We start from the raw sequence: 24,666 nt of genomic DNA on the forward strand, positions 1-24,666 counted from the left end.
ATTCACCCCCTCTAGCCATTAGGACCTTTCATCCCCACCGGCCCATCAGGACTCTACCCCTTTATGGAGAGGCTTCAAGCCATCCGGTGGCCGGTGGGCTTCAAACTCGTTAGCGTCAATACCTATGATGGAAAGGCCAACCCCGCCCAGTGGATAACTCTATACGAGATCACCATAAAAGCCATGTTCGGAGATGAGGAAGTCATGGCAAACTACCTTCCTATCATGCTTAACCAGTCCACAAAAAAATAGCTCCTTAGCTTGCAGGAGAACTCCATTCGATCTTAGGACGACCTCAAGAAAGTCTTCATCGACAACTACATGGCTACATGCGAGCAGCCCGGCGCCAAGTATGACTTGGAAAAGCTACATCAGTCCTCTGAGGAATCTCTATGTGACTTCATCAGGCACTTCTCGGAGACAAGATACTCCATCCCCAACATCACCGATGTTGAGGCCATCATCGCCTTCACCAAAGGGCTCCAACACGAGCAGCTTTGCCGTAAGCTATACCGCAAGAGGCCCACCACCATCGGTGAGCTGATACAAATGGCGAACGGATATGTCGATGTCGAAGAAGCCGAACGAGCTACCCACTTGAAAGCTCTAGTTTGGTTTTGGTTAATTGATGAAACCCTAAGTGCTAACCTAGTTTATCAAAGTGATTATGAGATAGGTAGCACTACTCCAAGTGAGGATGCATTGGCGAAGATCATGACAATGGTGATGGCATGGTAATGATCAAATGCTTAAACTTGGAAAAGAAGAAAGAGAAAAACAAAAGGCTCAAGGCAAATGTATAAATAGTAGGAGCAATTTTGTTTCAGTGATCAAGATACTTAGTGAGTGTGATCACATTTAGGATCGATAGTCGTACTATTAAGAGGGGTGAAACTCGTATCGAAATGTGGTTTTCAAAGTGCAACTAGATGCTCTAACTCATTGCATATGCATTTAGGATCTAGTGGAGTGCTAACACCCTTGAAAACATTTGTGAAAATATGCTAACACATATGCACAAGGTGATACACTTGGTGGTTGGCATATTTGAGTAAGGGTAAAGAAGATAGAGGTGAAAAGGAGTTAGTCTCGCTGGTCATACAGTGACAAGACACTGGGTCACTCAGCGACCGAACGCTAGAAGGCTGCGTCCGGTCTTACTATCGAGCAGCTCATAGAAGCGTCGTCGAGTGATCGGACGCTGGCTGTGTCCGGTCAAGGGTGTCCGGACGCGTCCGGTCGAGAAAAGTCATCTCTGGATGCTTACTAGAAACGACAGGACGCTAGGGGTTTAGCGTCTGGTCACTTTGTGCTACAGCGTCTAGTCATCAAATGACCATTGTGATTGGGCACTCAGCATTTGAAGAAAGGGGACATGTGGCACACATCGCGTGATCAGACACTGAGGTCCAGCATCTGGTCGATATGATCGGAGCGTTCGATCACCTCGTGATGTGCCCAGTGAAGGGGTACAATGACTCTATTTTGTGGGGGCTTCTATTTAAGCCCCAAGGCCGGCTCAAGCTTAGTCTCTTGGCCATTTGCATTGACATAGCAACCTTGTGAGCTTAGCAAAAGCCCTCCCACTCATCTCCATCATTGATCCATCATCATTGTGAGATTGAGAGAGAATCCAAGTGCATTGCTTGAGTGATTGCATCTAGAGGCACTTGGTATTCGTGTTTCGCTATGGGTTTCACTTGTTTCTCTTGGTGGTTGCCACCACCTAGATGGCTTGGTGTAGCGGAGGAGGATTGGCACGAGCCAGTGATTGTCCGTGGCCATCTCCGGTGATTGTGAGGGGATTTGTACCTTCCCCGACGGAGCACCGAAAGGTAACTCTAGTGGATTGCTCGTGTCATTGAGTTACCTCACTTGTGGGTAGGTTCTTGCGGTGTCCAAATTGTGTGGACGAGGTTTGTGCAACACCTCTTAGCCGCCAAACCACCAAGTGTTGGTCGACACAATGGGGACGTAGCGTGTTGGCTAGCACGTGAACCTCGGGAGAAAATTGGTTGTCTCTTGCCATTTGGTATTCTCCCGGTGATTGACTTAATATTCACCTTGTGATTGGTTCACTCCTCTACATGGCGGTATAATCACCCCACTCACTCATTTATATTCTTGCAAACTAGTTGTGGCAAACTCTTTAGTGTAATTAGAATTGAGAGATTGCTTTGTTATTTTAAGTTCATCTAGTGGAGCTCTTTAGAGTAGCAAGATTGAGAGCTCTTAGTGAAGTAGTAACATTACAAGTTGTGTGCCTAGTAATCATTACAACTAGAATTGTTGGATAGGTGGCTTGCAATCCTTGTAGAGCTAGAGCAAGTTTGCATTTTGCTATTTGTCATACTAATCAAATTGCTCTAGTTGATTTGTAGATTTTTAAATAGGCTATTCACCCCCCTCTAGGCATATTAGGACCTTTCACCACTCCACCCATCATGAAGACAGACGTTACGATGATCATGATCGCCGCCACGATGGTCATGACCGTCATGATGACCGTGATCACCATCACGATGACCGTGACCCCCGACGTGACGACCGTCCAGAGAGCTCGAGAGGCAGACAAAGCCATCAGCGCTGACTTGATACCTCCATCAACATAGTCGACACCCATGCCAAGCGTACCTACGATGTGGATTTTGGCAAGCTACTGGACGGCCCATGCCCTATCCACAAGGATTCCAAGCACACCATGCGAGAGTGCAGGGGCCTAAAGACTACGCTCGAGGGAGAACCATCAAAGAAGCAGTGGCGCAATGACAATGAGACCAAAGATGGTCAAGGTGGAGAGTGAGGCAAGAACAAGGGCCCTACATACCAGGATCCCACCAAGATCGTTGCTACCATCTTTGGTGGGAGGGTTGTCTCCAAAGACAAACGAGAGCAAAAGCTCATAGCCTGCTGTGTCATGTCGGTCGCTACATATGATGGCCCTGTCTCTAATCCGAAGTATCTTGACTGGTCAGAGCACCCGATCACCTTCTCTAGGGCCGATCAGTGGTCGTACATCTTGTACCCAGGGCGTTTCCCACTCGTCCTAGATCCCATAATTAAGGACATGCGCTTTGAGAAGGTCCTCATCGACAGAGGGAGCGCCCTCAACATTCTTTTTGCCAGATCTCTAGAGGAGCTAAGCCTTAAGAAGGAAGACCTCACCCCCATGGACTCTCCATTCTAGGGAATAGTTCCTAGGATGGCATCCCTCCCCTTGGGATAGATTACACTGCCAGTCCAGTTCAGCACCACAAAGCACTTCCATGTTGACTACGTCAACTTCCTCATTGCTGACTTTAACACGGCGTACCACGCCATCCTTGGCTGACCAGCTCTTACCAAGTTCATGGTTGTGCCACACTATACATACCTAGTGCTAAAGATGTCAACAGAGCAGGGGGTCCAATCCCTATGCGCCAACCTCGACGTTGCTTACAACTACGAGAAGGAAAGCTTCATGCTCGCCAAGGCAACTAACATCTCCATCCATATGCAGGACTGCATCGCGACTTCATAGGTGATCCCTCCAGAGGACCTAAAGATCCCTACCCTAGAGGCCTCCCGAGATTCAACCAAGTCTAGGGAGTTCAAGGAGGTGGTCCTCATCCCCGGCGACCAGTCTAAGACTGCTCAGATCAGGGCTGACCTCGATCCTAAATAGGAAGATGCGCTCGTTAGCTTCCTATGGGAGCACGTCAATGTGTTCGCATGGAAACCTGCGGACATGCCCGGTGTGCTAAGGGAGCTGATCGAGCACTCCTTAAATGTCTCGGCGACCACCAAGCCCATCAAGCAGAAGCTTCGACGATTTGTGTTGGACAAAAAGGAGGCTATTAGGGTAGAGATAACCCGGCTCTTAGCCGCCGGTTTCATAAAAGAGGTGTACCATCCAGACTGGCTTGCCAACCCAGTTCTTGTAAGAAAAAAGAATAAAGAATGGAGAATGTGCGTTGATTACACTAATCTCAACAAACACTGCCCTAAAGACCCCTTCGGCTTACCTCGCATTAACGAGGTCGTAGATTCTATAGCCAGTTGTGAGCTCCTGTACTTTCTAGATTGCTACTCTGGTTATCACTAGATCACGCTGAAGGAAGAAGACCAGATCAAGACGTCGTTCATCACGCCTTTCGGCGCCTACTGCTACACAACCATGTCCTTCGGACTCAAAAACATAGGCGCGACTTATCAAAGAGCCATCCAGCGCTGTCTCAAGGACCAAATTGGGAAGAATGTCGAGGCCTACATCGATGATGTGGTAGTTAAGTCTAGGACTACCGACACCCTCATCGCTGACCTCATCAAAGTTTTTAAAGCATTGAACGTGTACTAATGGAAGCTAAATCCCAGCAAGTGTATTTTTGGTGTTCCATCCGGTATACTGCTAGGCAACATAGTCAGTCGCCGCGGCATCGAAGCTAGCCCAGAGAAGATAGCGACGGTGACCAACATGAAGCCACCGACCTGTGTCAAGGACGTCTAGAAGCTAATAGGGTGCATGGTGGCTTTAAGTCATTTTATATCCCACCTAGGCAAAAAGGGACTCCCATTCTTCAAGCTACTTAAAGCTCAAGAGAAATTCGTCTGGTCAGATTTGCTGAGCTTAAGCGGTTCCTCACCGTACCTCTGATCATGACCGCCCCCCAAAAGAATGAGACCCTGCTATTCTACATCACATCGACCAACTGGGTAGTCAGCACCGCCATCATCGTGAGCGAGAAGAGGCCGGCCACGCATACAAAGTCCATCGCCCAGTCTACTTCATCAGCAAGGTCTTAAACAAGTCTAAGACTCGCTACCTACAAGTCTAGAAGCTATTGTACGCCATCCTTATCACACCTCGGAAGCTCCACCACTAAGTCGATGCCTACCACATAACGGTAGTCACAGAGTACCCGCTCGGTGACATTCTCTACAGTAAGGAAGCCAACAGCCGCATCACTAAATGGGCGATCGAGCTCGGCACCTATACCATCGATTTTAGGCGCCTCCACACGATCAAGTCACAAGCACTCACCGATTTCATCGCCGAGTGGATGGATATGCAGACTCCTGTCCCGGTCAACCACCCCAAGCACTGGACCATGTACTTTGATGGGTCTCTCAACCTCGATGGCGCTAGGACAGGCATTTATTTCATCTCTCCATCGGGGGATAAGCTTCGCTATGTCCTCTGCCTACACTTCCCAGCATCCAACAATACCACTGAATACGAAGCAGCACTTCATGGTCTCTATATAGCTATCAAGCTTGGTGTTAAACACCTCTAGGTGTACAGCGACTCCACACTCATGATCAATCAGCTCAATAAAGACTAGAATTGCATTAACGAGAAGATGGACGCTTACTGTGTCACGATAAGAAAGTTAGAAGAGAAGTTCTATGGCATCGAATACCACCACGTGGTCTAGGCCAATAATCAAGAAACTAATGAGCTATCGAAGATAGGATCAACTCGGGCCAACGTTCTAGCCGGAGTGTTTATCCAGGACCTTATGGCTCCTTCCATCAAGCAGGAACAAGAAGCCATTGAAGAACAACCACCTTTCGAGCAGACAATCGCAGCAGTCCTTAGGCCAAGTAGCGATTGGAGGCAACCTTTCATCAAGTATCTAACCACTATAGATGTCCCAGCTGACAACATAGAGAGAGAACGCCTTACCCGCCATAGTAAGCACTACGTCCTAGTTGATGGGAAGTTGTATCGCAAAATGCCAAAGGCGAGCTACTACAAAAGTGTGTCTCCGTGGAAGAAGGCGAGAAGATACTCAAAGAGATCCATGTCGGTACCTGCGGCAACCACGTAGCCTCTAGAACACTGGTTGGAAAGGATTTTCGAGCTGGCTTCTATTGGCCTTCGGCCGTGGCCGATGCTGAAGCCCTCATTCGTTGATGTGAGAACTGTTAGTTCTTTGCCAAACAAATCCACGTCCTAGCTCAGGTCTTGCAAACGATCCCCATGTCGTGGCCCTTTGCATGCTAGGGACTAGATATGATTGGACCATTCAAGCCTGCGTCGAGAGGTTTCTGTTGGGTTTACATCTACATTGACAAATTCTCCAAGTGGATCAAATACAAACCCCTGGTCTAGGCTACAGCAAAGAAAGCAGCCAAGCTACTTGACGACATCATCCATCGGTTCGGTCTACTAAACAACATCATCACCGACCTTGGGTCCACGTTCACCGGTGATGACTTAGGATTTCTATGACGAAAGATGCATCTCAGTCAAGTATGTCTCTGTGGCACACCCAAGGGCTAACGGCCAAGTTGAGCGCGCCAATGGCATGATCCTGGATGCATTGAAGAAACAACTCTACGAGAAGGAACAGAAGCTCCTGGGAAAATGGCTCAAGGAACTACCGGCCATGGTCTGGGGACTAAGGACCCAGCCCAGTCGTAACACCAACGTCTCCCCATACTTTATGGTCTTCGGCTCTGAGGCTGTACTGCCTGTTGACGTCACCTTCTGAGCTCCTAGGGTGGAGAACTACAATGAGGAGAACTCTGACCAGGCTCGGCTCGTTGAATTAGACAGCCTAGAAGAGGAACGTCTGGTCACCTCTGTTCAGACAGCAAAATACCTCGACGGCCTGCGTAGATACTACAACCACAATGTCAATGACCAATTCTTTGTGGTCAGAGACTTAGTACTCCATAGGAAACAGAAGACAGATGGGATGCATAAGGTCTCCTCACCTTGGGAAGGCCCCTTCATCGTTAAGGTGGTCACCCGACTAGGTTCCTACAGACTATGCGACATGGAGGAGAGAGATGTCCCAAACTCTTGGCACATTGACCTACTTAGACATTTCTACCCTTGAAGCATTCACTCCAAAAGATATGTACCTTTAATATTTGAGTATTCAATAAAGTTTTTTTACACTAACATCCCTCCATATTGTTCTCTCCATGCTTTTTCACCGAGTGCTTCTGATTTTGCGCTCAATGCCTTAAAGACGATACGCCACCTACGTTCCATGCAAATATCCAAACAAACATGTTAATGCTCGGACGCCTCCAGAGACAACCCTGTCTCTGACCTCTCCCTGCATGTGCATGAGTGTCTACCCTCTGTGTCATGGGTGGTCAACAATAGTTTCTTAGTGATGCCCTGTTTCTTCCCACACGCACATGGCCTCTGTGCCACATGTTACGGATAACAGGCTAGCTAAGGCTGGGGACTCAGCTATACACTTCTGTTCGAACGGTTTATATCAAATATAAACATAAACATTTCGTAACTGCAAGTGTTCGACAAACATCACTAGATATTGAACATGAGTTTTTTTAAAAACTCTATCGAGCACTGCTCTCCCCCTCACCAAATAGTTTGACATCTTTGGCTAGCTTCTTTGCTGGCTCCTCTATGTCATCCTCTAGCTTGGCGATCTTATCCGCGTTCGTGCCCTGCGCATATCCTGTCGCCACCCGCTGGAGATCCACCCGAAGGGTAATGAGACTTTAGTTGTGCGAGTGCGTGGACGATGGCTCCAAGGGTTGCGCTGTGCATGAACTCCTTGAAGTCCATCCACGCTGTCTGGCAATGATCCATGACCGATCGGTGTGGCCCGTCGCTGGATAGTCGTCCTCCCTCGGGCTGTTCCAGAGCAACGCAGTCCAGCATGGGCTGGATCCCCATGATCATCATCTCCAGCTTATCATCTGGAGTCTTTACCTGCACCACGAGCACTTGGAATTGCGCTTGATACTGATGTCGATACTCTACAAACGACGCAGTTGTATGTTAAACGCATGCCTAAGGCCGCCCAAGTTAAAACTGCATGAAAAACACTCACGGCAGAGGTCTTTTATGGCCTTCTCAGCCCTCTCCTCTGTTTTCTCCTTCGCCTCTAGAAGTTGGTTGACAGCTTCCTAGGACAGGCCGAGCTCCATCTCCAATGTTGTGCACAACAGACAGACATGTCACGGCACTAAATAATAGCAAAGCAAAATTCTGAGCCAAACCTTTTTCCCGATCGGCGCTATGGCTAAGCTATTCGGCCATCGACTGGCCCTCAGCCTCCATCTATTGGCGCTCCTTCTCCAACACCTAAACCTTCACCTCTAGGTCCTCCCTTTGGTGGTGCTCTCGAAGCAGGTGCGCCTAGAGGTCGTCCAACGATGCCTACAAGTTCTTGTTCTCTTCCAGCACCGGGGCCATCTCCTCAAGCTGCCGCCGGCGCTGCTCGAACACCTTCATCACATTCTGTAGTAGGCAAATAGATTAGCTGACCCCTTCTTTCTATAAAAAAATTCCCTCAAGTTTACTTCAATGTGGGCTAGCATCGAAGTCAGATCGGCCTTCAGCTTTTTTGCCTTCGAGCTCGCCTCCCTCTCATCTAGCATCTCAAACTCTTCGCCACGCTGAATGATGGTGTAGAGGAGTTGGGGCGGCGAGGTGGGCTCCCGCACTATCTCTTTGAGCACAGTGGCAGTCTATGGCAAAGACACCCTCCTTGACTGCCGTCGTGCTCAGACCGAGCGTTCGTGCACCGCCTCAATTGTTGACGCACCCACAGACGATGCTCGTTCGGTAGCCATGGGCGAAACTTGGGCCGCACTACTCGCCACGTCCCCCGTAGGCTCTAGAGTTGCCCCTACAAGGCCACTCGGCGTTGCCGCTGCATCCCACATCTCCTTAGCACCAGGACCACCCTCGTCGTGCAACCCACCGCCAGGCGACACCGGTCCAGCTGTCGAGGGCTTTCCCACAGTAGGGCCGGTTGGCCCTATAGCTATTGATTGTTCTGAGGCAGGGGCAACTAGATCTACTCTTGTTTGCACTAGGTCAGCAAGGGGAACCACCGGCTCCCCCACGCGTCTCTCGTCACCAGCAGCCGATGGTTGCAGTTCCACCGTCGACTCCGCGCTTCAACAAGCAACAATACGTTCAAGAAGCAAACTACCATACCAAAGCAACATATCAAGTAAACAAGGTACTTACAACTATGACTCCCATTGTGCAGCTCAGAACAGGGGCCCCCACCTGCTACCCATTGACCCACCACCCAAACCGCTTAGCATCTCCACCACCACCATCAGAGTCATCCGTGCAGTCTCAGGGACTACGGTGGCCGCCTACGCTGTTACCATAGGGGGTGTAACTATGATCTCGGGGGCTTCAACAACTACCCGGGCTATCGATGATGGCGCCACACAAGTCATCGCCGCCGCCGATGCTCGAAACACTGTCGGGCACCGTGGCTATGGCTTGCTGCGTCCATCTCATCTCGTGGGTCTCCGCTCTAGCTGACACAGCTGGTGGTGGCGTCACGCCCCATGGAGACGGTGGTGCCACCAACCCATCATCATCCGATGAGCTTGAAACCACCATTTGCTGTCTTCGAGGGTGGGCAGGGCGCCAATGTTCACCGGTTGCTCTTCTTGATGGGACGATCCTGCCATCTTCCTTCTCTTCGGGGATGAATCCATGATAGCGGGCGCCTTCCCCCGAAGTTTCTCACGGACATCAGATGTCCGCTCACCTCCGTCTTCATTGTCATTATCATCCGAGCAGTCCTCACTAGCCTCCGAGCTAGCTCAACCCTAGGGACTACTCAGCCGGGCATCAACAGCCCTCGACCAGTCCATCGATGGCATAACTGAGAAGTATGCTACTCGGTCCTGCCCACGGATCTTCAAGAGCATGAATGAGTACATCGCAACCAAAAAGGAATTAGGCCAAACTAATACAAAGACTCTTTACCTCTGGTGGGAGGTTCCCAACACCGAAGGCCCTCTCCTGGTCATCAATCTTGAGGTGCCCCGTGAGGTTGAATAACACCCCAATCTGTCGCGTGACTTCCTCTCTGTTAATCAGCTCAGGTACCTCTCGGGTCCCGTCAGTATCCCCCCAGAATTCATATGCAGGGTACGCCCTCTCCTTGCTAGGCTGGCTTCACCAAAAAGTAAAGTTCGTCACCACTATGATCCCATCTACTCTCCTTCAGTCAATCAACGCTAGGAGCTCCCTCACCTGCTCCATTCCACTAGGTCTCTTCGACCACCTGGCGTTGCTCATGGGAATCTGATCAATATCGCACGCCACATAATGTCCCCCCTATGGCATGTACAACCATTGCTATGCCCAATACTTCAATTTTGTGTTCAACGGGGAAGCTATGTACTGCCCAACCATCCCATCCCGTAGCTGCAAGTACGCGCTACCCACAACCCTAGATCCAGATCCCCCACGAGATTTCAAACAAAAAAAGTGGTGGAAGAGATCAAAATGTGGGAGAATGCCAAGATAGGCTTCGCAGAAATGGATGAAGACGGAAATGTGAAGGATGGAGTTTGAGCCTGGATTGCAAAGACTAATGGCGTAATGCTCAATCAATCCGCGAAGGAACGGATGGATCGGAACGCAAAATCCGCTATAGAAATAATCTTCAAACATGACTAATTCATCACTGCGGGGGGTAGGAAAGCTCTCACCGCAAGCGGGACACCATTCCACCGTCACCCTATCTGGTAGCATGCCGTCCACCACCAACTGGCTAAGCGCCGCCTCATTGCTAACGGAGCTCACCAATTCCTCGGCACGATTGAGCTCACGCGATGCCCTGCTCGAGCTGCTACGGCTTCTCTTGGGCGCCATCTCACAGATCTGAGGAATGGTGGGAGATTATGAGCTTGCGGTTGCTAAGATGGTGGAGTAGTTGCCAGATGATGTGGTGCGGGCACGAGGAAGATGAAAAGGCGGGAGCAAGGTGGAGAATGTGCGCCGAGGCTGTGGCACTTTATAACGGTTCGACCCCTGATCCTTTACCTTATAGGGATTTTGGGAAACCGCACCTGACCCGCCGCATTCCCTCCCAAAACCGTCGCACGCTGATGGGCCGCCAAATGCGCATGGTGGGCCACGACGTTAAATCACGTTGAATGTGGAACGACGAAATGAATCTCCAGACTCAGCGCTGGGTCAACGGAATTTGTTATGTATCTACGCCAAAATATTTTTCCTTCACCCTGCTACAAGATTTCTTCATCATCTTCTAGCAGGTTCAGGGACTAAGTGTGTACACTTCACCTTGCGGTGAATGTACTGGTACCTTGATTACTCAATCTTTTGGCAATGATGGAGACTGCTTATTTTTCTTTGACCCTGCTATAAGATTCCTTCATCATCTTCCAACAGACTCGGGGACTACTTTTGGTACAATGCACCTTGCGGTGCATGTACTTTTTCTTCTTCGTGGTGTTTCGACTTCGTCAAGTCTCTACCTATGCTCTGTCCTGATGACCATGTCGTCAGGACCATCGCAATTGGCACTTAAGTGTGTACACTTCACCGACCAAGACTTCAAATTTTTTTGCTTGAGCTCCTTACATCCTTATGGCAAACCATGACTTCGAGTGAGTCCTAGCTCGACGCCCAGTTAAACTGGTCGGACGCCTGTCTTAGCTGCTCGGACACCCACTTTGACAGCTCGGACGCTCATTCGAACTAATCGGATGCCTGCTTCAACAGCTTGGCCCCTATTTGAACTGGTCGAAAGATTGATCCTGATGAGTTGTTGCAAGTTGGACATATCAGATGGACACAAGATGGTGTTGCTTATCGGATGCAAGGTGCTCGGGGACTAGCTGTGGGGGCATGACCCCCGATACCCGTAAGGCTCCACATGGGCCGAGCCGCTAGGGGAGGCCCAGCCCACAACACTATGCAAGGGTCTCGTCACTGGTCGAGGCCCAGCTCGCAAGACAACACCATGCGAAGTACGCCGCAGGACGACGTGCTTCACAAGGCAACGTAAAAATCCTCGGTGATCTACGAAATCTGCTCGGATATGTTGTAACTTCCTATCTTGTAAACGGATCAGAATGGAAATAATCGATTTGTAACCCTACCCCCAAGCTATATAAGGCGGGTAGGGACCCCCCTCGTTTTCATCAAACATACACAATATAATCCACAAAGACACAGGGTGTAGGATATTACGTCGAGCTGATGGCCTGAACCTGTCTAAATCGCCGTCTCTTGTGTTCTGTGTCACCATACAGTTCTCTCATTCGTACCTCCACCGATTCATCTACTACCGTGAGTATATCTAGGGCTGAACAAAATACTCATGGCTTGTCAACTCGCTTGACTCGTGTCCGGCTCGGCTCGGCTCGTTTTAAGTTTTCACGAGTTGAGCTGGAAGTCTAGCTCGCTGTTTTAACGATGTAGCTCGAGCAGCTCGCGAGCTGCTCACGAGCTCAAATGAGCTGAGGCCCATCAACCCACGACCATAAATCCAGAAGATGATGATGCTGACCTAGAAGTGTATACCTATTCCATTGATATGTAATCTTTATTTTCAGCTGTTTCATATGAATTTTGATTTTATAATTGTTGTGGTACTTAAATATTGATTTATGGATTGTTTTTCAGAGAAAAGATGATGATGCTGACATTGAATTTGTGGACTTTGCTAAGTCTGTGGTGGCAAGCAACTAGTAAGTATGCTGGAACTGCATAGATCATGGATGGACTAGCTATGTTGCATGGTTGATACTTTTGATGAACCTAATATGTATTAATCATGTATAGTTGCATAATGGTGAACGTCACCTTCTGAAATTATTGTGGCATAAACATTATAAACATGTGTCCTATTTTTTTACAGCTTGCGAGCTAAACGAGCCTAACGAGCTGAGCTGAGCTGCCTCTCTAGCTCGTAATATTAACGAGCTGAGCTGTAATGGCTCGTTAGCCTAAGCTGGACCGAGCTGACTCGATATCCAGCCCTATGCATACCCCTCGGTTAACTGCCAACCAGATTTCGTCGACAGAAACTCCTGTTTTTTCCAAAGGGGACCTTATCCTATATGAACATGAATTCTAAATGTGGCAGGGATGTTAGAGCTGAAGTTGTGCCAAGCAGATAATTCAATTAACAAGCAGCTAAAAAAAGAACTAGCGAAATGAATGCCAAGTGGTACAAAAATGGAGACGTTAGTCTTTAACCTACTGCAAAAATGGGGAAACTATCATCATGTTCAACTGACAGCCTTCATCGCACAGCAAAATTGTAATTTCCAGAACAACATTTGCTTTGTCTGAAGAATTGTGTACAACACACACCGTGATTATTTTTTATTGATACAGTTAGCTACCAGACGACACTTTTCGGCTGAGTATAACAGATTCCCAGCTGTTTGTTTTTGTAACCAGCTAAATGATAAATATATGGTCAGTTTCTTCATTCCTTTCTTCAATCTTTTGACTGTCTAGTTTATAGCGTTACTCAAAAATGGGCAGATCAAGCGGCTTATTCTTTGGCAGGTCTTCAGTATCTCTTGATGATGATGATAACGACAGCGCAGAGAAGGCCTTTGCTTGGGATTCTTTATCCATGTCCAAGAAGAAGCGATGCCTAGCAGGAGCATAGCACAAGAGCTTTTCAGTGTCAGCAACACAAGGGTTAAACCATTGAACGAGTGGATGGTACGGTATCAAAGGAACATGCTTACCATCTGGAGTCTGATGTCAATTCTGGGTGGAAAGCAGTTGCAAGGATGTTCCCTTGCCGTACTGCAACAATTACCCGATCTTTTGAATACACTTCTTCCTGACAGTATATTTCTGGTCAGTTGACAGAGGATAAGCATGTCTCATTCAGAATACAGAATTAAGTGTTACAAGATTGCCAACTAGTATTTTCGTTTTTTTTTCTAATAAGGAAAGACTTAGCCAATTCCCAAAAGGCACGATCAGGTGAACACATGTCACGCAGAAACACAAATCAAATAACAAACAAATGTCACTGTGACAGGGAAGTCCATTTAATGGATGCTTTAGCAGACCAGTAATGCCCTAAAGTGAGGGAGATAGGAGACAAATTTGATCGAAGAACTCGTACTCCATTTGTCTGAATATCTGAAGCAACGGGTTAAAATTATATCATTTCAGATCTCAAAGCCAGTTAGAATAATCAGAAGGACTACACAAGAAGGTAGAGACCACATGTAGAATCAGCAAGTTATATGTAAGTATGCCCACATCTGATCATAGTTCATAGCACAATCCTGTACCCGCTTTCCCAGAAATGGCCATATTCACTGGCTCACTGCTCATTAAAGTCTGAAGAACTAAAAGAAACTACTAAAATGAGAAGAAATAATGAGCGCTCATCCTAAAAATTCAGTTTACTAGAAATATAACAGAACTCAGTTTGGTCATTTGCAGACAATTGAAGTATTATAGTAAAAAAAAGCAATATACAAACCTCAGTACCCTCCCCAAATGATATTGTAATGCTGGGTCTGTCAGCAGGTACAGGGCAATCAGCCAATATTTCAACATCTGGACCTACTTCCAATATAGCAGGTGCCCGTATAAATACACCACGGCATGTATCATTCCCTCCTTCCTTCTCTGAAAGCTTTGGCACAGATAGCTCTGTCTCAAAGCTTTGAAGCTGCAAGAGAAACAGTCTGCAATGAAACATGGTGTTCATATTTGTGCTTAATAACTACAAATCCTTTAAACATGCAAAACTCAATAATCTAGCCATCAACAGGCCCTATGGTTCCCAAATTTACCTGGCTCCCAAAAAAGTTTCTGTGGACAGTACAATCTAGTCCTCCGACAAGTTCCTGCCCCCCTGTTTTTTGCCCTGCAAGTCACGCTATTCAATTATCGTGACATTCTATTAACTTGTTTCCAAAAAAAAAAAACATGGCAAGTATAAATTGGTGACCCACTCACCTACTGCTTTGTTTGCAAGAAAGATGAGCCCAGCGCAGGTTCCCCAGACAGGCTTTCCACCTCCGACAAACTCTCGAAGTGCAGGGAACTGCACGGCAAATAGAAGTGAGATTTTGCAAGCTATAAGCAATTAGACAGGTTCATATAAATATACAATCTCAGGCATAAGGAGGTTCAGGAAGTGCAAATGCCATAAAGTGGCACTCCCTAGTAAAACTGTTTCCTGTGAAACTATCTCATGGGAACATGTAATATGCATCAGCATGTAACAGTATCTAGTATCTACTGGCTGAGAAGCCAAGAACACAAAAATTTCCATGATTGAAGACAACCAGCACTGGCCTACAAGGCTACAACCCTTATTCCGTTGGCAGGTGTGGGCAAAAGGATACTCACGTTTCCTATTTAGGATGAGGAAATTTTAATGTAATAAAGTGGGCAAAATTCCATTTCTTTTGTGTCAGTCTCTGTTTCCTAGATCCAATTATTTCTTTTGACCAATGCAAGGAACCACTATATCCCTGTGAGTCAGCAGTGTCTAGCCTAGGCAGAGACCAAGAGCAGGATGCTCAATATCGTGTCAAACAATTTGGAAGAATATGGCTGTGCAACCAATAATCTGTACTATGAAGGAACAACACCCACTAAACAATCATGCCCTAACTCTAAGTCTGTGCTTCTCTGTTCAATTTCCATCATCCACCAAATACCGCAGAGCGATGATTCATCTCCGGCTCGAGCCACTGAATCCGAGCACACAGACAGAGTCACGAGCGACGTCATCGACGAACCAATCAGCATCAGCCACAAACGAGAAGGAAAAAAAAGGAACGAGGAGAGCAGAAGGAGGAGGACCCACCCACCAGGTTGTGGTAGTTGGCGAGCTTGGCCATGGTGGTGCTCTCGCTGCCGGGGATGATGAGCGAGTCGACGCCGAGGAGCTGCTCCGGCTTCCGCACCTCCACGCCCCTCACTCCGATCCTCCTCAGCGCTGCACCGAAACACACACCAGCGAAATCAACCACACGAGCATCTGGCGGCAGCAGAGGGACATGAAATCGGATTCCGTACCGGCCATGTGCTCGTTGTAGGAGCCCTGCAGCGCGAGGACGCCCACCACAGCCATTGCCCTCCCCCCGACCCTGCTCCGCCGACCTCGGGACGCGCGTTCCGGTGGGTGGGTGGGTGGGTCGGTCGGTCGGAGAGAGGCGAGGCGGCTGGTGGAGTGGTTTGTGACGTCACGGGGAGCAGAATGGAAGGGGAGGAAGAAGCCGCACGTCGCCGAGGCGGCGGCGGCCAGACCCACCACTCGGGGATATCGAAACGTTTCGGTGCACGTGCCGCTGCCACGGGAAAAAATACTGGGAGGTAGGCGATGGCCGCTCCTGGCCGTCCGATCGCCGTGGAGCCGTGCGCCCAAGTCGGTGGAGAGATCACCGCTGTCCGTATTGTTGGGGTCCACTGCGGCGGGCTCGTTATCAAGTTGGCGGGCCGGAAACGTTGGTAGGCCGAATGCTATTACGGGCCGGTCGGGACAATGGAAGATGTGCTACAATGCCAACCCAATAAGAAACAGCATTAGTTGCTCAAAAAACAAAACAGGGTTAAAAAGGCAGGCGAACAGCTCTAGACTTGGGAATAAATGGCATCAGTATATATTTTTTTTAAAAAGGAACGACTGCTGTCACCTTCCACACCCTTTGCTGACATCTATATATATATATACCTAATCTCCTACAACTAAAAAGAACAAAGTGTGGATATTTTTTGGTACGACATTTGTTTTGGTTCATCCGTCTACCCACGACATCTTAATTACTGATTGATCATGCCATTCTCCTTGATTGAATATTGTCTGTCATGTGATAGAGGAATCACGGTAAAATATGAAGTAGAAAATTATTGTGCTATCCATATACACATTGCATGTTTGCATGCACCAGCATACATGACAACGAGCAAAAGAAAAGAGAATTAACACAGAATGAAAGAGAATTAAGACAAAAGGAACCTCTTTGCATTTCTGAGAACCTTGTCAAATCTGCCTACATTTAATTACTTCCCCTCTTTGCATTTGCAAAAGGGACAGCTTTTTCCTCCTTTCATTTGGTTTCACGCTTACGTGTTCTATCACCCTCGCTTGCTGTTTCTTGCGTGAACCATATTTGATGTCGTCTGTCTTCCATGGCTCAGCCTCCCAATCCCAAGAGAATGTCCCTACCTCTCCCTGACTGGAGATCCGGCCTGCCAGAGGATCTCCTCGAGTCTATCGGGCAGCATCTCGCGTCAGGCCACGACACGACGTCCTTCCGATCCGCTTGCTCCCCATGGCGCACCGCCGTCCTGTTCGCGACCTTCAGGCCGCTCCTGCTGCTCCTGTTCGACCCCGACTCGGACCGCGTCGACTTCTACTGCGTCCCGAAGAAGGTCTTGTCCAAGACGCTGCCCGACGTGCGCGGCAAGGTGGCGTGCGGCTCCTCGTGTAGGTGGCTAGCGCTCAAGGACGAGGCGGCATCCGTGACGCTGCTGAATCCATTCGCCGGTGCCCGTGCCCTCCGCGTTGAGCTCCCGTCAGCAGGCGAACACGTCGCGACGGCGTCCTCATCGGAACGCGTGTCTAGGGTCCACGGCCGGTGGGTCCTCCATCCCACCAACGGCTATGGGGACGCGGATGTCGCAGGCAGAGCCATCAAGCTAGAATACATGAGGGCGTGTTCTTCCATGAGATCGTGCTCTCGGCGCCGCCTGACGCCGCCGGCCGCGAGTGCGTGGCCATGTCCATGCTTGGGTGCTCCACGGAGGTCGCGTTCTGTCGGGTTGGAGTCGACAGCGCATGGACATTGCTCGACACCAAACTGGAGTTTTCCGTGGGGTCCATCGTCCACTGCCAAGACAAGTTCTTGGCGATCGACTGCACTGGAGAAATCTCCGTCTACAGCAGCAACGCCGCCGGCGCTACTCCAACCGCGACGCTGCTGACATCGCTGTCGCCACCTGCGGGGCTCTGCCACCGCAGCTACCTAGAATCAAACGGTGAGCTGCACATTATGGGTGCCATGGTGAGCACGTTCCACGAGACACAGAGCTTCACCTATAGCAGCGCGATCTACAAGTGCAACCTCCATGACCGTACGCCGGAGTGGTCCGGGGTGAGGGACATCGGTGATCAGACACTGTTCGTGTCTAAACATTTCAATAAAAGCTTCAGTGGAACAAGTGTATCCAAGTACAAAGAGAACAAAATCTATATATCTGAGCCATTGTATGGGGATCCATACGACTTGGTCCATCGACTGGAGATCGTTGATATTGCTACCGGCGCATCCGAAGTGAAGCCCGTCCAGGAAAAGATGCAGGGTTCCGAGGCTCTAGATTGGATTCGACCCAATCTCTAGAAGCTCTAGAGTTTGTGAGCCTACGACGCCGCGCACTCCGTGACTGTGTTAAATTTATAAACTTTGCTTTTTGGATTAAATGTCACGTTAACGTTGGTATTTAATTTAACAGTATTGTTATCTTATCGTGCGATCCGTGTATTTTTAGTATAAATTGTTAGTTATCCCGTAGCAACGCACGGCACGCTATCTAGTTAATAATAAAGAGACAAAATTTCAGCCTATTTTTTTATCCGTCCATTTTTTTTTTTGTCCGTTTTCCTCTAACTACCGGACAATGGAGAATTTCTTTCGTCCGGACTTATATATATAATAGTCTATGCTCATATAAGTTAGAATATGTTGTCTAGCGTGATACGGAGTCCGATTTCAAAACGTATTGGGTCGTGTACGTGGTCCGGACTCATCTTTTTTCAAAAATAAACTAAGCAAATTTCCAGTACGATTCCTACTCTGACATGGCTCCTTACAGCAGATATTATAAAACAAAAACAAGGAGAGAACCAACGAGACAAAACAAAAAATCAAGCACTTATCCGTCCAGGGTCTACACGACCAGATCGATTCTTCGACTCCAATATAAAATATGTCAACAGAAAAACACATCATCAGTAGAAGCATAATCTTCCAGCAAGGAACTGCTAAAACAATAGCAGAAAAAGGTACATCCACGATGGTAAGTGAATTCTGAAAAAGGACTCTTCAAGTTTCAATACATTGTAATACACTATACATATAAATAGTTATTAGTCATGCAAAATATGATTCTCATTATAGGAATATATACTTTCTTTTCAAAATATCCAATTTTATTTTGCCTGCAAGTCAAATCCGACTCTTAGACTTCTTATTAAGTCGGCTACTTCCATACTTCTTCACTCCCATCGTCCCTTCTTCAGGCAAAACATAATGTGGACAAAAAAAGAACGCAAAGAAAAGGTGAACTGATAGTGAAAAAAACATACGTGCAAAAGAAAACAGAGGAAAGAAAAAAAAAACCCGAGATGGACATGGTACCAAGACTCAGATGGACGGAAAACCAACGGAAAAAAACAGCACAGGTGTTTTGTGTTCGGATCCATGAAAAATAAATTTGAAACTCGGTAAGAAAAACAAAAGAGCCCATAAACTCTTTGTGGTTTTTTTTATATTAGGATAAGACATAAGATTAGGGTAAATTCTATTCTTATTCTTATTTATTTGATTTGAATTTGGATTAGGATCCATATAGATATTAGGATCCATGTAGATTAAAGTCATGATATATTACGAGTTACAATCGAAAAAATCAAGGTTCAACCCTCTCTATTCTAAATTGTAAATCGTTCTGGCTTTTCAATAGCTGCAAGCGATAGAGTCTTACCGCCTGTGACCGAAAGGTCCCGGGTTCGAGTCGCGGTTTCCTCGCATTGCACAGGCGAAGGTAAGGCTTGCCACTGACACCCTTCCCCAGACCCCACATAGAGTGGGAGCTCTCTGCACTTGTCGGTGTTTTGGACCGGCGGGCCCTCAACCAACTAGTAAAAACGTGCTGCGTGCCCCTAATCCCGGATGGTGATGTAAAGAGACACAAGGTTTACACTGGTTCGGGCAATGGGTGCCCTACGTCCAGTCTGAGAGATCGATCTTGTATTCCTTGCACCGAAATGCTCGTAGTAGGGGGTTACAAGCAGGGCGAGAGAGGGAGCTAGTCCCAGGTCTCTGCGCGGAGCGGCGTGGATTGCTTGAGATGTTGATCTCAGACGGCGGAGAAGCGTGCGTGTTACAGAAAGTCGAGTGTGTGTTCGTCTACCTCTTGAACCCGTGAGCCCCCCTCCCTTTTATAGTTGAAGGGGGGATAGGGGTGATACATGTGTTAGCTATGCGGCGCCGTACGAACAGAGGCGGCATGTCCGAGCCCTGTAGCCTGTTATTATGGCGGTATGGTTGATGGAGTGGTCCTGCCCTTGAAGCGCTGGAGCGACGCGCCGGTCACATCCGAACTTGTGCAACGTGGGAGCTCCAGTGATGGCTGGACGCAGGGCCTGGCGAGCGACGTGCTGCTTGCTGTGCGTTGGCTGCATGAAGAGTCGAGGCCCAGTTGGTGCCGAGGCCGAGCCGTCGTAGGGGGCTCGGCAGGCGCGAATCCCGAGGTTGCCGAGACCCTAAAGTAGACTGCCGAGGCGTGGGGGAGCAGTTGGTTCTGTACACTGATTCCGAGGCTATAGTAACCTAGACTTGACTCCGCACGCCGCGTTGTTTCTGGAGCAGGGGTTAGGTAGCACAGTGCAGTATGGGCGCCGGTCGTAGGCACAGTACCGAGCACAGTGCCTGGTAACCCCTGTCCTGTCCTGGACGGCGTGGCTTCGACGTGACTGGCGTCCAGTTGGCCACGCCGCAGTGTCGAGCCGTCGTTCGGCTGATATCGCGGGAGCGGTCGAACGCGCCGGTCGGACGTGACGTCTTGTCTGAGAAGTTGGTCGAGGCGGAGGCGACGGGGTTGTTTTGCCGAGCCGGCCTTGAGCGAGGCGGAGAATCGACGTCTCGTTCGAGGCTGTACGCGCGGGGCCTTGGGCGAGACGGAGAATTTGTTCCTCGGCCGAGACCTTTCGCGCGAGGCCTCGAGCGAGACGGAAAACTGGTAGGCCATCCGAGGCCTTCCGTGCGAGGCCTCTAGCGAGGTGGAGATTAGCTAAACCTCGGACATGTCTAGTATTTAGCTAATAGTTGTCCCTTGGCTTTGATTTTGACGGGTTCTAAGCGATCTTTTCTATTGTTTCTTAGGGGACCCCTTTTCGTGGTACCCGACAGTAGCCCCCGAGCCTCAGGGAGAGTGTGAGCGCTCTCTTTGAGGTTTTGACGAGGCTCGGCTTGCAGCAGCTTCTGGCGGGATGGTCTTTCGTACTCGAGGCCTCGGTGGGTGCGCGCAAGCGCACCCGCCGGGTGTAGCCCCGAGGCCCTGGAGGAGTGGATTTATTCCTCCAGGGGCTTTTCTTGCGTTGTGAGAGGGGTTTTATTGCGTTTGTCGGGCCCATGAGTGCGAGTTCGGGTCGCTGAGCCTCGGCAAGGTTGCAGGAAGAGCCCCCTAGCCTCTGCGCGGAGCGAGACGACCGTCAGAGGTTCCCCTGGCTTTTTGTGCGGCCCTCACGCATCCTTTTCGTTCGGAAGGAGGGGTGGAGGGTGCCATGCTACCCTCGGTGAGCGCGAGCAGTGTCACCCCCGATGAGTTGTTATCGGGTAAGTCCGAGTGGAGGCCCGAGCCCCGTTCGCTAGGGGTCGGCTGACGGTCCGGAGACGCACTCCAAGAGTACCAGAGGGTTTCTCTAGTGGGTGCCGGGGCCATTTGATGGGCCTCGGTGGCTCGGTGCCTCCCTACGGTGGGATCCCATTCGGAGACCTCCCTGCCGATCTCGGACACGACTTAGGGCGTCCCAAGCGATTGTTTGCTTGGGCCTCGGCCATGCGCAGGCTCGCCCCTAGTCGTCCCTAACTCTACTGCCCTAGGGCGGCTGTCGAAACCCTCGGGGGCCCAGCCTTCGAACCCCTGGACCGTAACGGGCTCGATGCCCTTTATCGCGTTTTTCCGAGTCTTCAAGTGCGAGCTTAGGTTGCTTGTCTTCGTCTTAGGTGCAGGAAGAGCCCTCGAGCCTCCGCACGGAGCGAGAGGGCGGTCAGGAGTTCCCCTAGCTTTTTGTGCGACCCTCGCGCATCCTTTTTGTTCGGACGGAGGGGTTGTTTGCCGAGCCCCCTCAAGTGCGAGCCTGGGTCGCTGGGCCTCAGCAAAGTTGCAGGAAGAGCCCCCGAGCCTCTGCATGGAGCGAGAGGGCGATCAGGAGCTCCCTTGGCTTTTTGTGCGCCCCTCGCGCATGAGGGTTTGTTTGCCGAGCCCCCCTCGGGTGCGAGCCTAGGTCGCGAGGTCTCGGCATATTTGCAGAAAGAGCCCCTTAGCCTCTGCATGGAGCGAAAGGGCCGTCAGGAGTTCCCCTGGCTTTTTGTACGACCCTCGCGCAACCTTTTCGTTCGGAAGGAGGGGTTGTTTGCCGAGCCCCCTCAAGTGCGAGCCGGGGTCGCTGGGGCTCGGCAAAGTTGCAGGAAGAGCCCCTTAGCCTCTGCATAGAGCGAGAGGGCCGTCAGGGGTTCCCCTAGCTTTTTGTACGACCCTCGCGCAACATTTTCGTTCGGAAGGAGGGGTGGAATATGCCAGGCTACCCTCGATGGGCGCGAGCGGTGGCACTTCTGGTGAGCTTATCGGGTAAGTCCGAGTGGAGGCCCATGCTCCGTTCGATAGGGGTCGGCTAGCGGTCCAGAGACGCACTCCAAGAGTACCAGAGGGTTTCTCTAGTGGGTGCCGGGACCGTTCGCTGGGCCCCAGTGGCTCGGTGCCTCCCTACGGTGGGATCCCATTCAGAGACCTCCCTACTGGTCTCAGACACGACTTAGGGCATCCCAAGTGTTTCGCTTGCTTGGGTCTCGGCCCCATATGGGCTCGCCCGTAGTCGTCCCTGACTCTATTGTCCTGGGGCAGCTGTCGAAACCCTCGGGGGCCCAGCCTTTGAACCCCTAGACCGTAGCGGGCTCGGCGCCCAGTTCCTTTGTCTGAAAGGAATCAGGTGGGGGATATACCCTCCTCCCATCAGTTCGACAACAGCAGGCGCGCCTTTTGAGGCGATTTTCTCGGGGAGGCAGAACGGCTCCTGCCACTGTAGCGGTCGGACGCGACGCCGTGTCAGCGGATGGAACGTAACTGTTCACATAATTAATGAGGGAAAGGTGGGTACGTGGGCGGTAAAATTGGATCTGGATTAACTATGCCGGATCTGGGGGAAACTTTCCCAATTTCGTCACCCGCCCGTTTCACCTCCTTCCTGCATAAATACGCAACGAGCGTCGCCCCTCCCCTCCTTACCTTGCCTACATTCGCCTTTGCCGCCCTTGAGCCATTGCTAGAACAAAGAGCGACGGGGAGAAGGAGGGAGAGAGGCGAGGTAGAGAGAGCGAGAGAGGCTCACTGTCGTAGTCGTATTCTCCGTCGCACCCATGGCCGGCGCCGTTGTCATTGAGGCGGACCCCTGGGGTCAATCCGACGTCATCGTGGAGACGCTCCGGTCGCTCATCGACGATGGCCTTCTCCGCCCGGTTACCGACCCCAATAGGCCGGAGTGGATTGCTCCGTCGGGCGAGCTAGAGCTGAGGCCCCACGACGGCTACGTTGTGAGCTTCATGTCCTTTCACGAGCGCGGCCTCGGCCTGCCGGCGGACCGGTTCATGCGGGCGCTCCCGCACTACTACGGTGTGGAGCTCCACAACTTCAACCCTAACTCCATCACGTAGGCAGCCATCTTTGTCGCCGTCTACGAGGGGTACCTAGGGATTGCTCCCCATTGGGAGTTGTGGCTCCACCTCTTCCGGACGGGACATACCACCAAGCCGTCAGGCATGACGGGCACGAGGAGGGCGGTGAGGGCCGGCGGCTGCACTCTCCAAGTGCGCCAGGATCGGCAGCACCTTTACATCCCGGCCCAGCTCGCCTCGACCAATCGCCGCTGGTACACTAGCTGGTTCTACCTCCGCAACGACGACGACGGGCTTCCCCCTACACTGGGCGGATCGTGGAGAGCTGTCCGGAGAAGTGGAGGTATGGCGTCCCAAAGGAGGATCAGCCCAAGCTGCAGCCGTTCCTGGAGGGACTAGAGAGGCTGCGCGGCCGTGGCCTCACGGCGGCTGTGGTCGTGGCGGCCTTCCACCGTCGGAGGGTGCTGCCACTGATGGCTCGGCGGCGGCACCTGTTCGAGATGAGGCCGGATGAGCCGATCGAGGGCATCCGGATGTCCGCCTCCGCCCTCCCCGACGAGGAGATTCTACGTCGGGTGAGGGAGACGGTGGATGGGAAGCTGAGGAGCGGTGGTCTGGCCCCTATCACGATGCGCCCATCACGGGGGTACTTCTCTTTGGTAAGTCACGCGCTGCTGTAGCACCCGAGGCCTCCTCATTCCTTACTATTTTCTAGTGTTTTATTTGCGTCCGCCATTCCTACAGGGGATGAGGGACGTGCGCGCCTCCCCGCCGCCTATTCACGAGGACACAGCGCGGCGGGCGGTGAACCGGGCGCACGCCGAGGCGCAGAAGAGGCGGAAGGTCGCCAAGGAGGCAAAGCGTACGAGGAAGATCCTCGTGCGCGAGGGACTGGAGAAGCGCCGCCGGTAGCAGAGGTAGGATGGTCTCCCGTTGGAGGCGTCTCCATCGCCGTCGCTGTCGACGGACGCTTCGGATGGAGATGACGAGAGCGAGATGGGGCGGGGTCCCCTGGACCATCTCCCTAACGTTGGGGAGACGGTGCCCGGGGTGTCGGCGAGCAGCCCGGCGCTCCCAGGAGGAGGAGGAGGAGACGCCTCGGGACCGGCGGTCGCCCACCCTAGGGCCGAGGCCGACACGCCCGAGGCGCGGGCGTTGGGAAAGCGCGCCGTTAGCTTGGTGGGCTCGACGGCAGAGGTGGAGCAGGTGGCGGCGGGGGCGACGCAACTGCCCCCACAGAGGACCGAGGGGGTGATGGGGTCCGTCGGGGACCGGCCGACACCGGTGGATACAGAG

At 50.8% G+C, this 24,666-nt stretch overlaps 1 protein-coding gene across 1 annotated transcript; it reads right to left on the reverse strand.

Annotated features, from left to right (window-relative positions):
• Nucleotides 1-12,990: 12,990 nt before the first annotated feature.
• On the reverse strand, nucleotides 12,991-16,028 carry LOC136462661 (probable pyridoxal 5'-phosphate synthase subunit PDX2). The gene is made up of 7 exons (XM_066461730.1): nucleotides 15,776-16,028; nucleotides 15,568-15,695; nucleotides 14,705-14,792; nucleotides 14,539-14,612; nucleotides 14,223-14,414; nucleotides 13,468-13,565; nucleotides 12,991-13,370 (listed from the first exon to the last, which is right to left on the reverse strand). The coding sequence occupies exons 1-7, from the start codon at nucleotides 15,828-15,830 to the stop codon at nucleotides 13,238-13,240; spliced, it is 768 nt and encodes a 255-aa protein (XP_066317827.1). The 5' UTR covers nucleotides 15,831-16,028; the 3' UTR covers nucleotides 12,991-13,237.
• Between the last annotated feature and the right edge of the window lie 8,638 nt (nucleotides 16,029-24,666).

The sequence above is a fragment of the Miscanthus floridulus genome, chromosome 7 (assembly GCF_019320115.1).
Source record: "Miscanthus floridulus cultivar M001 chromosome 7, ASM1932011v1, whole genome shotgun sequence".
Taxonomy (NCBI): domain Eukaryota; kingdom Viridiplantae; phylum Streptophyta; class Magnoliopsida; order Poales; family Poaceae; genus Miscanthus; species Miscanthus floridulus.

Bases quoted from the DNA above. Each gene is read 5' to 3' on its own strand.
- LOC136462661 (XM_066461730.1), bottom strand. From the start codon at position 15,830: ATGGCTGTGGTGGGCGTCCTCGCGCTGCAGGGCTCCTACAACGAGCAC. The intron at 14,613-14,704 runs GTGAGTGGGTCA...CGTGACTTGCAG, and splicing joins TCTTGCAAACAAAGCAGTAG to GGCAAAAAACAGGGGGGCAG. The intron at 13,566-14,222 runs GTTTGTATATTG...ATATACTGTCAG, and splicing joins CATTTGGGGAGGGTACTGAG to GAAGAAGTGTATTCAAAAGA.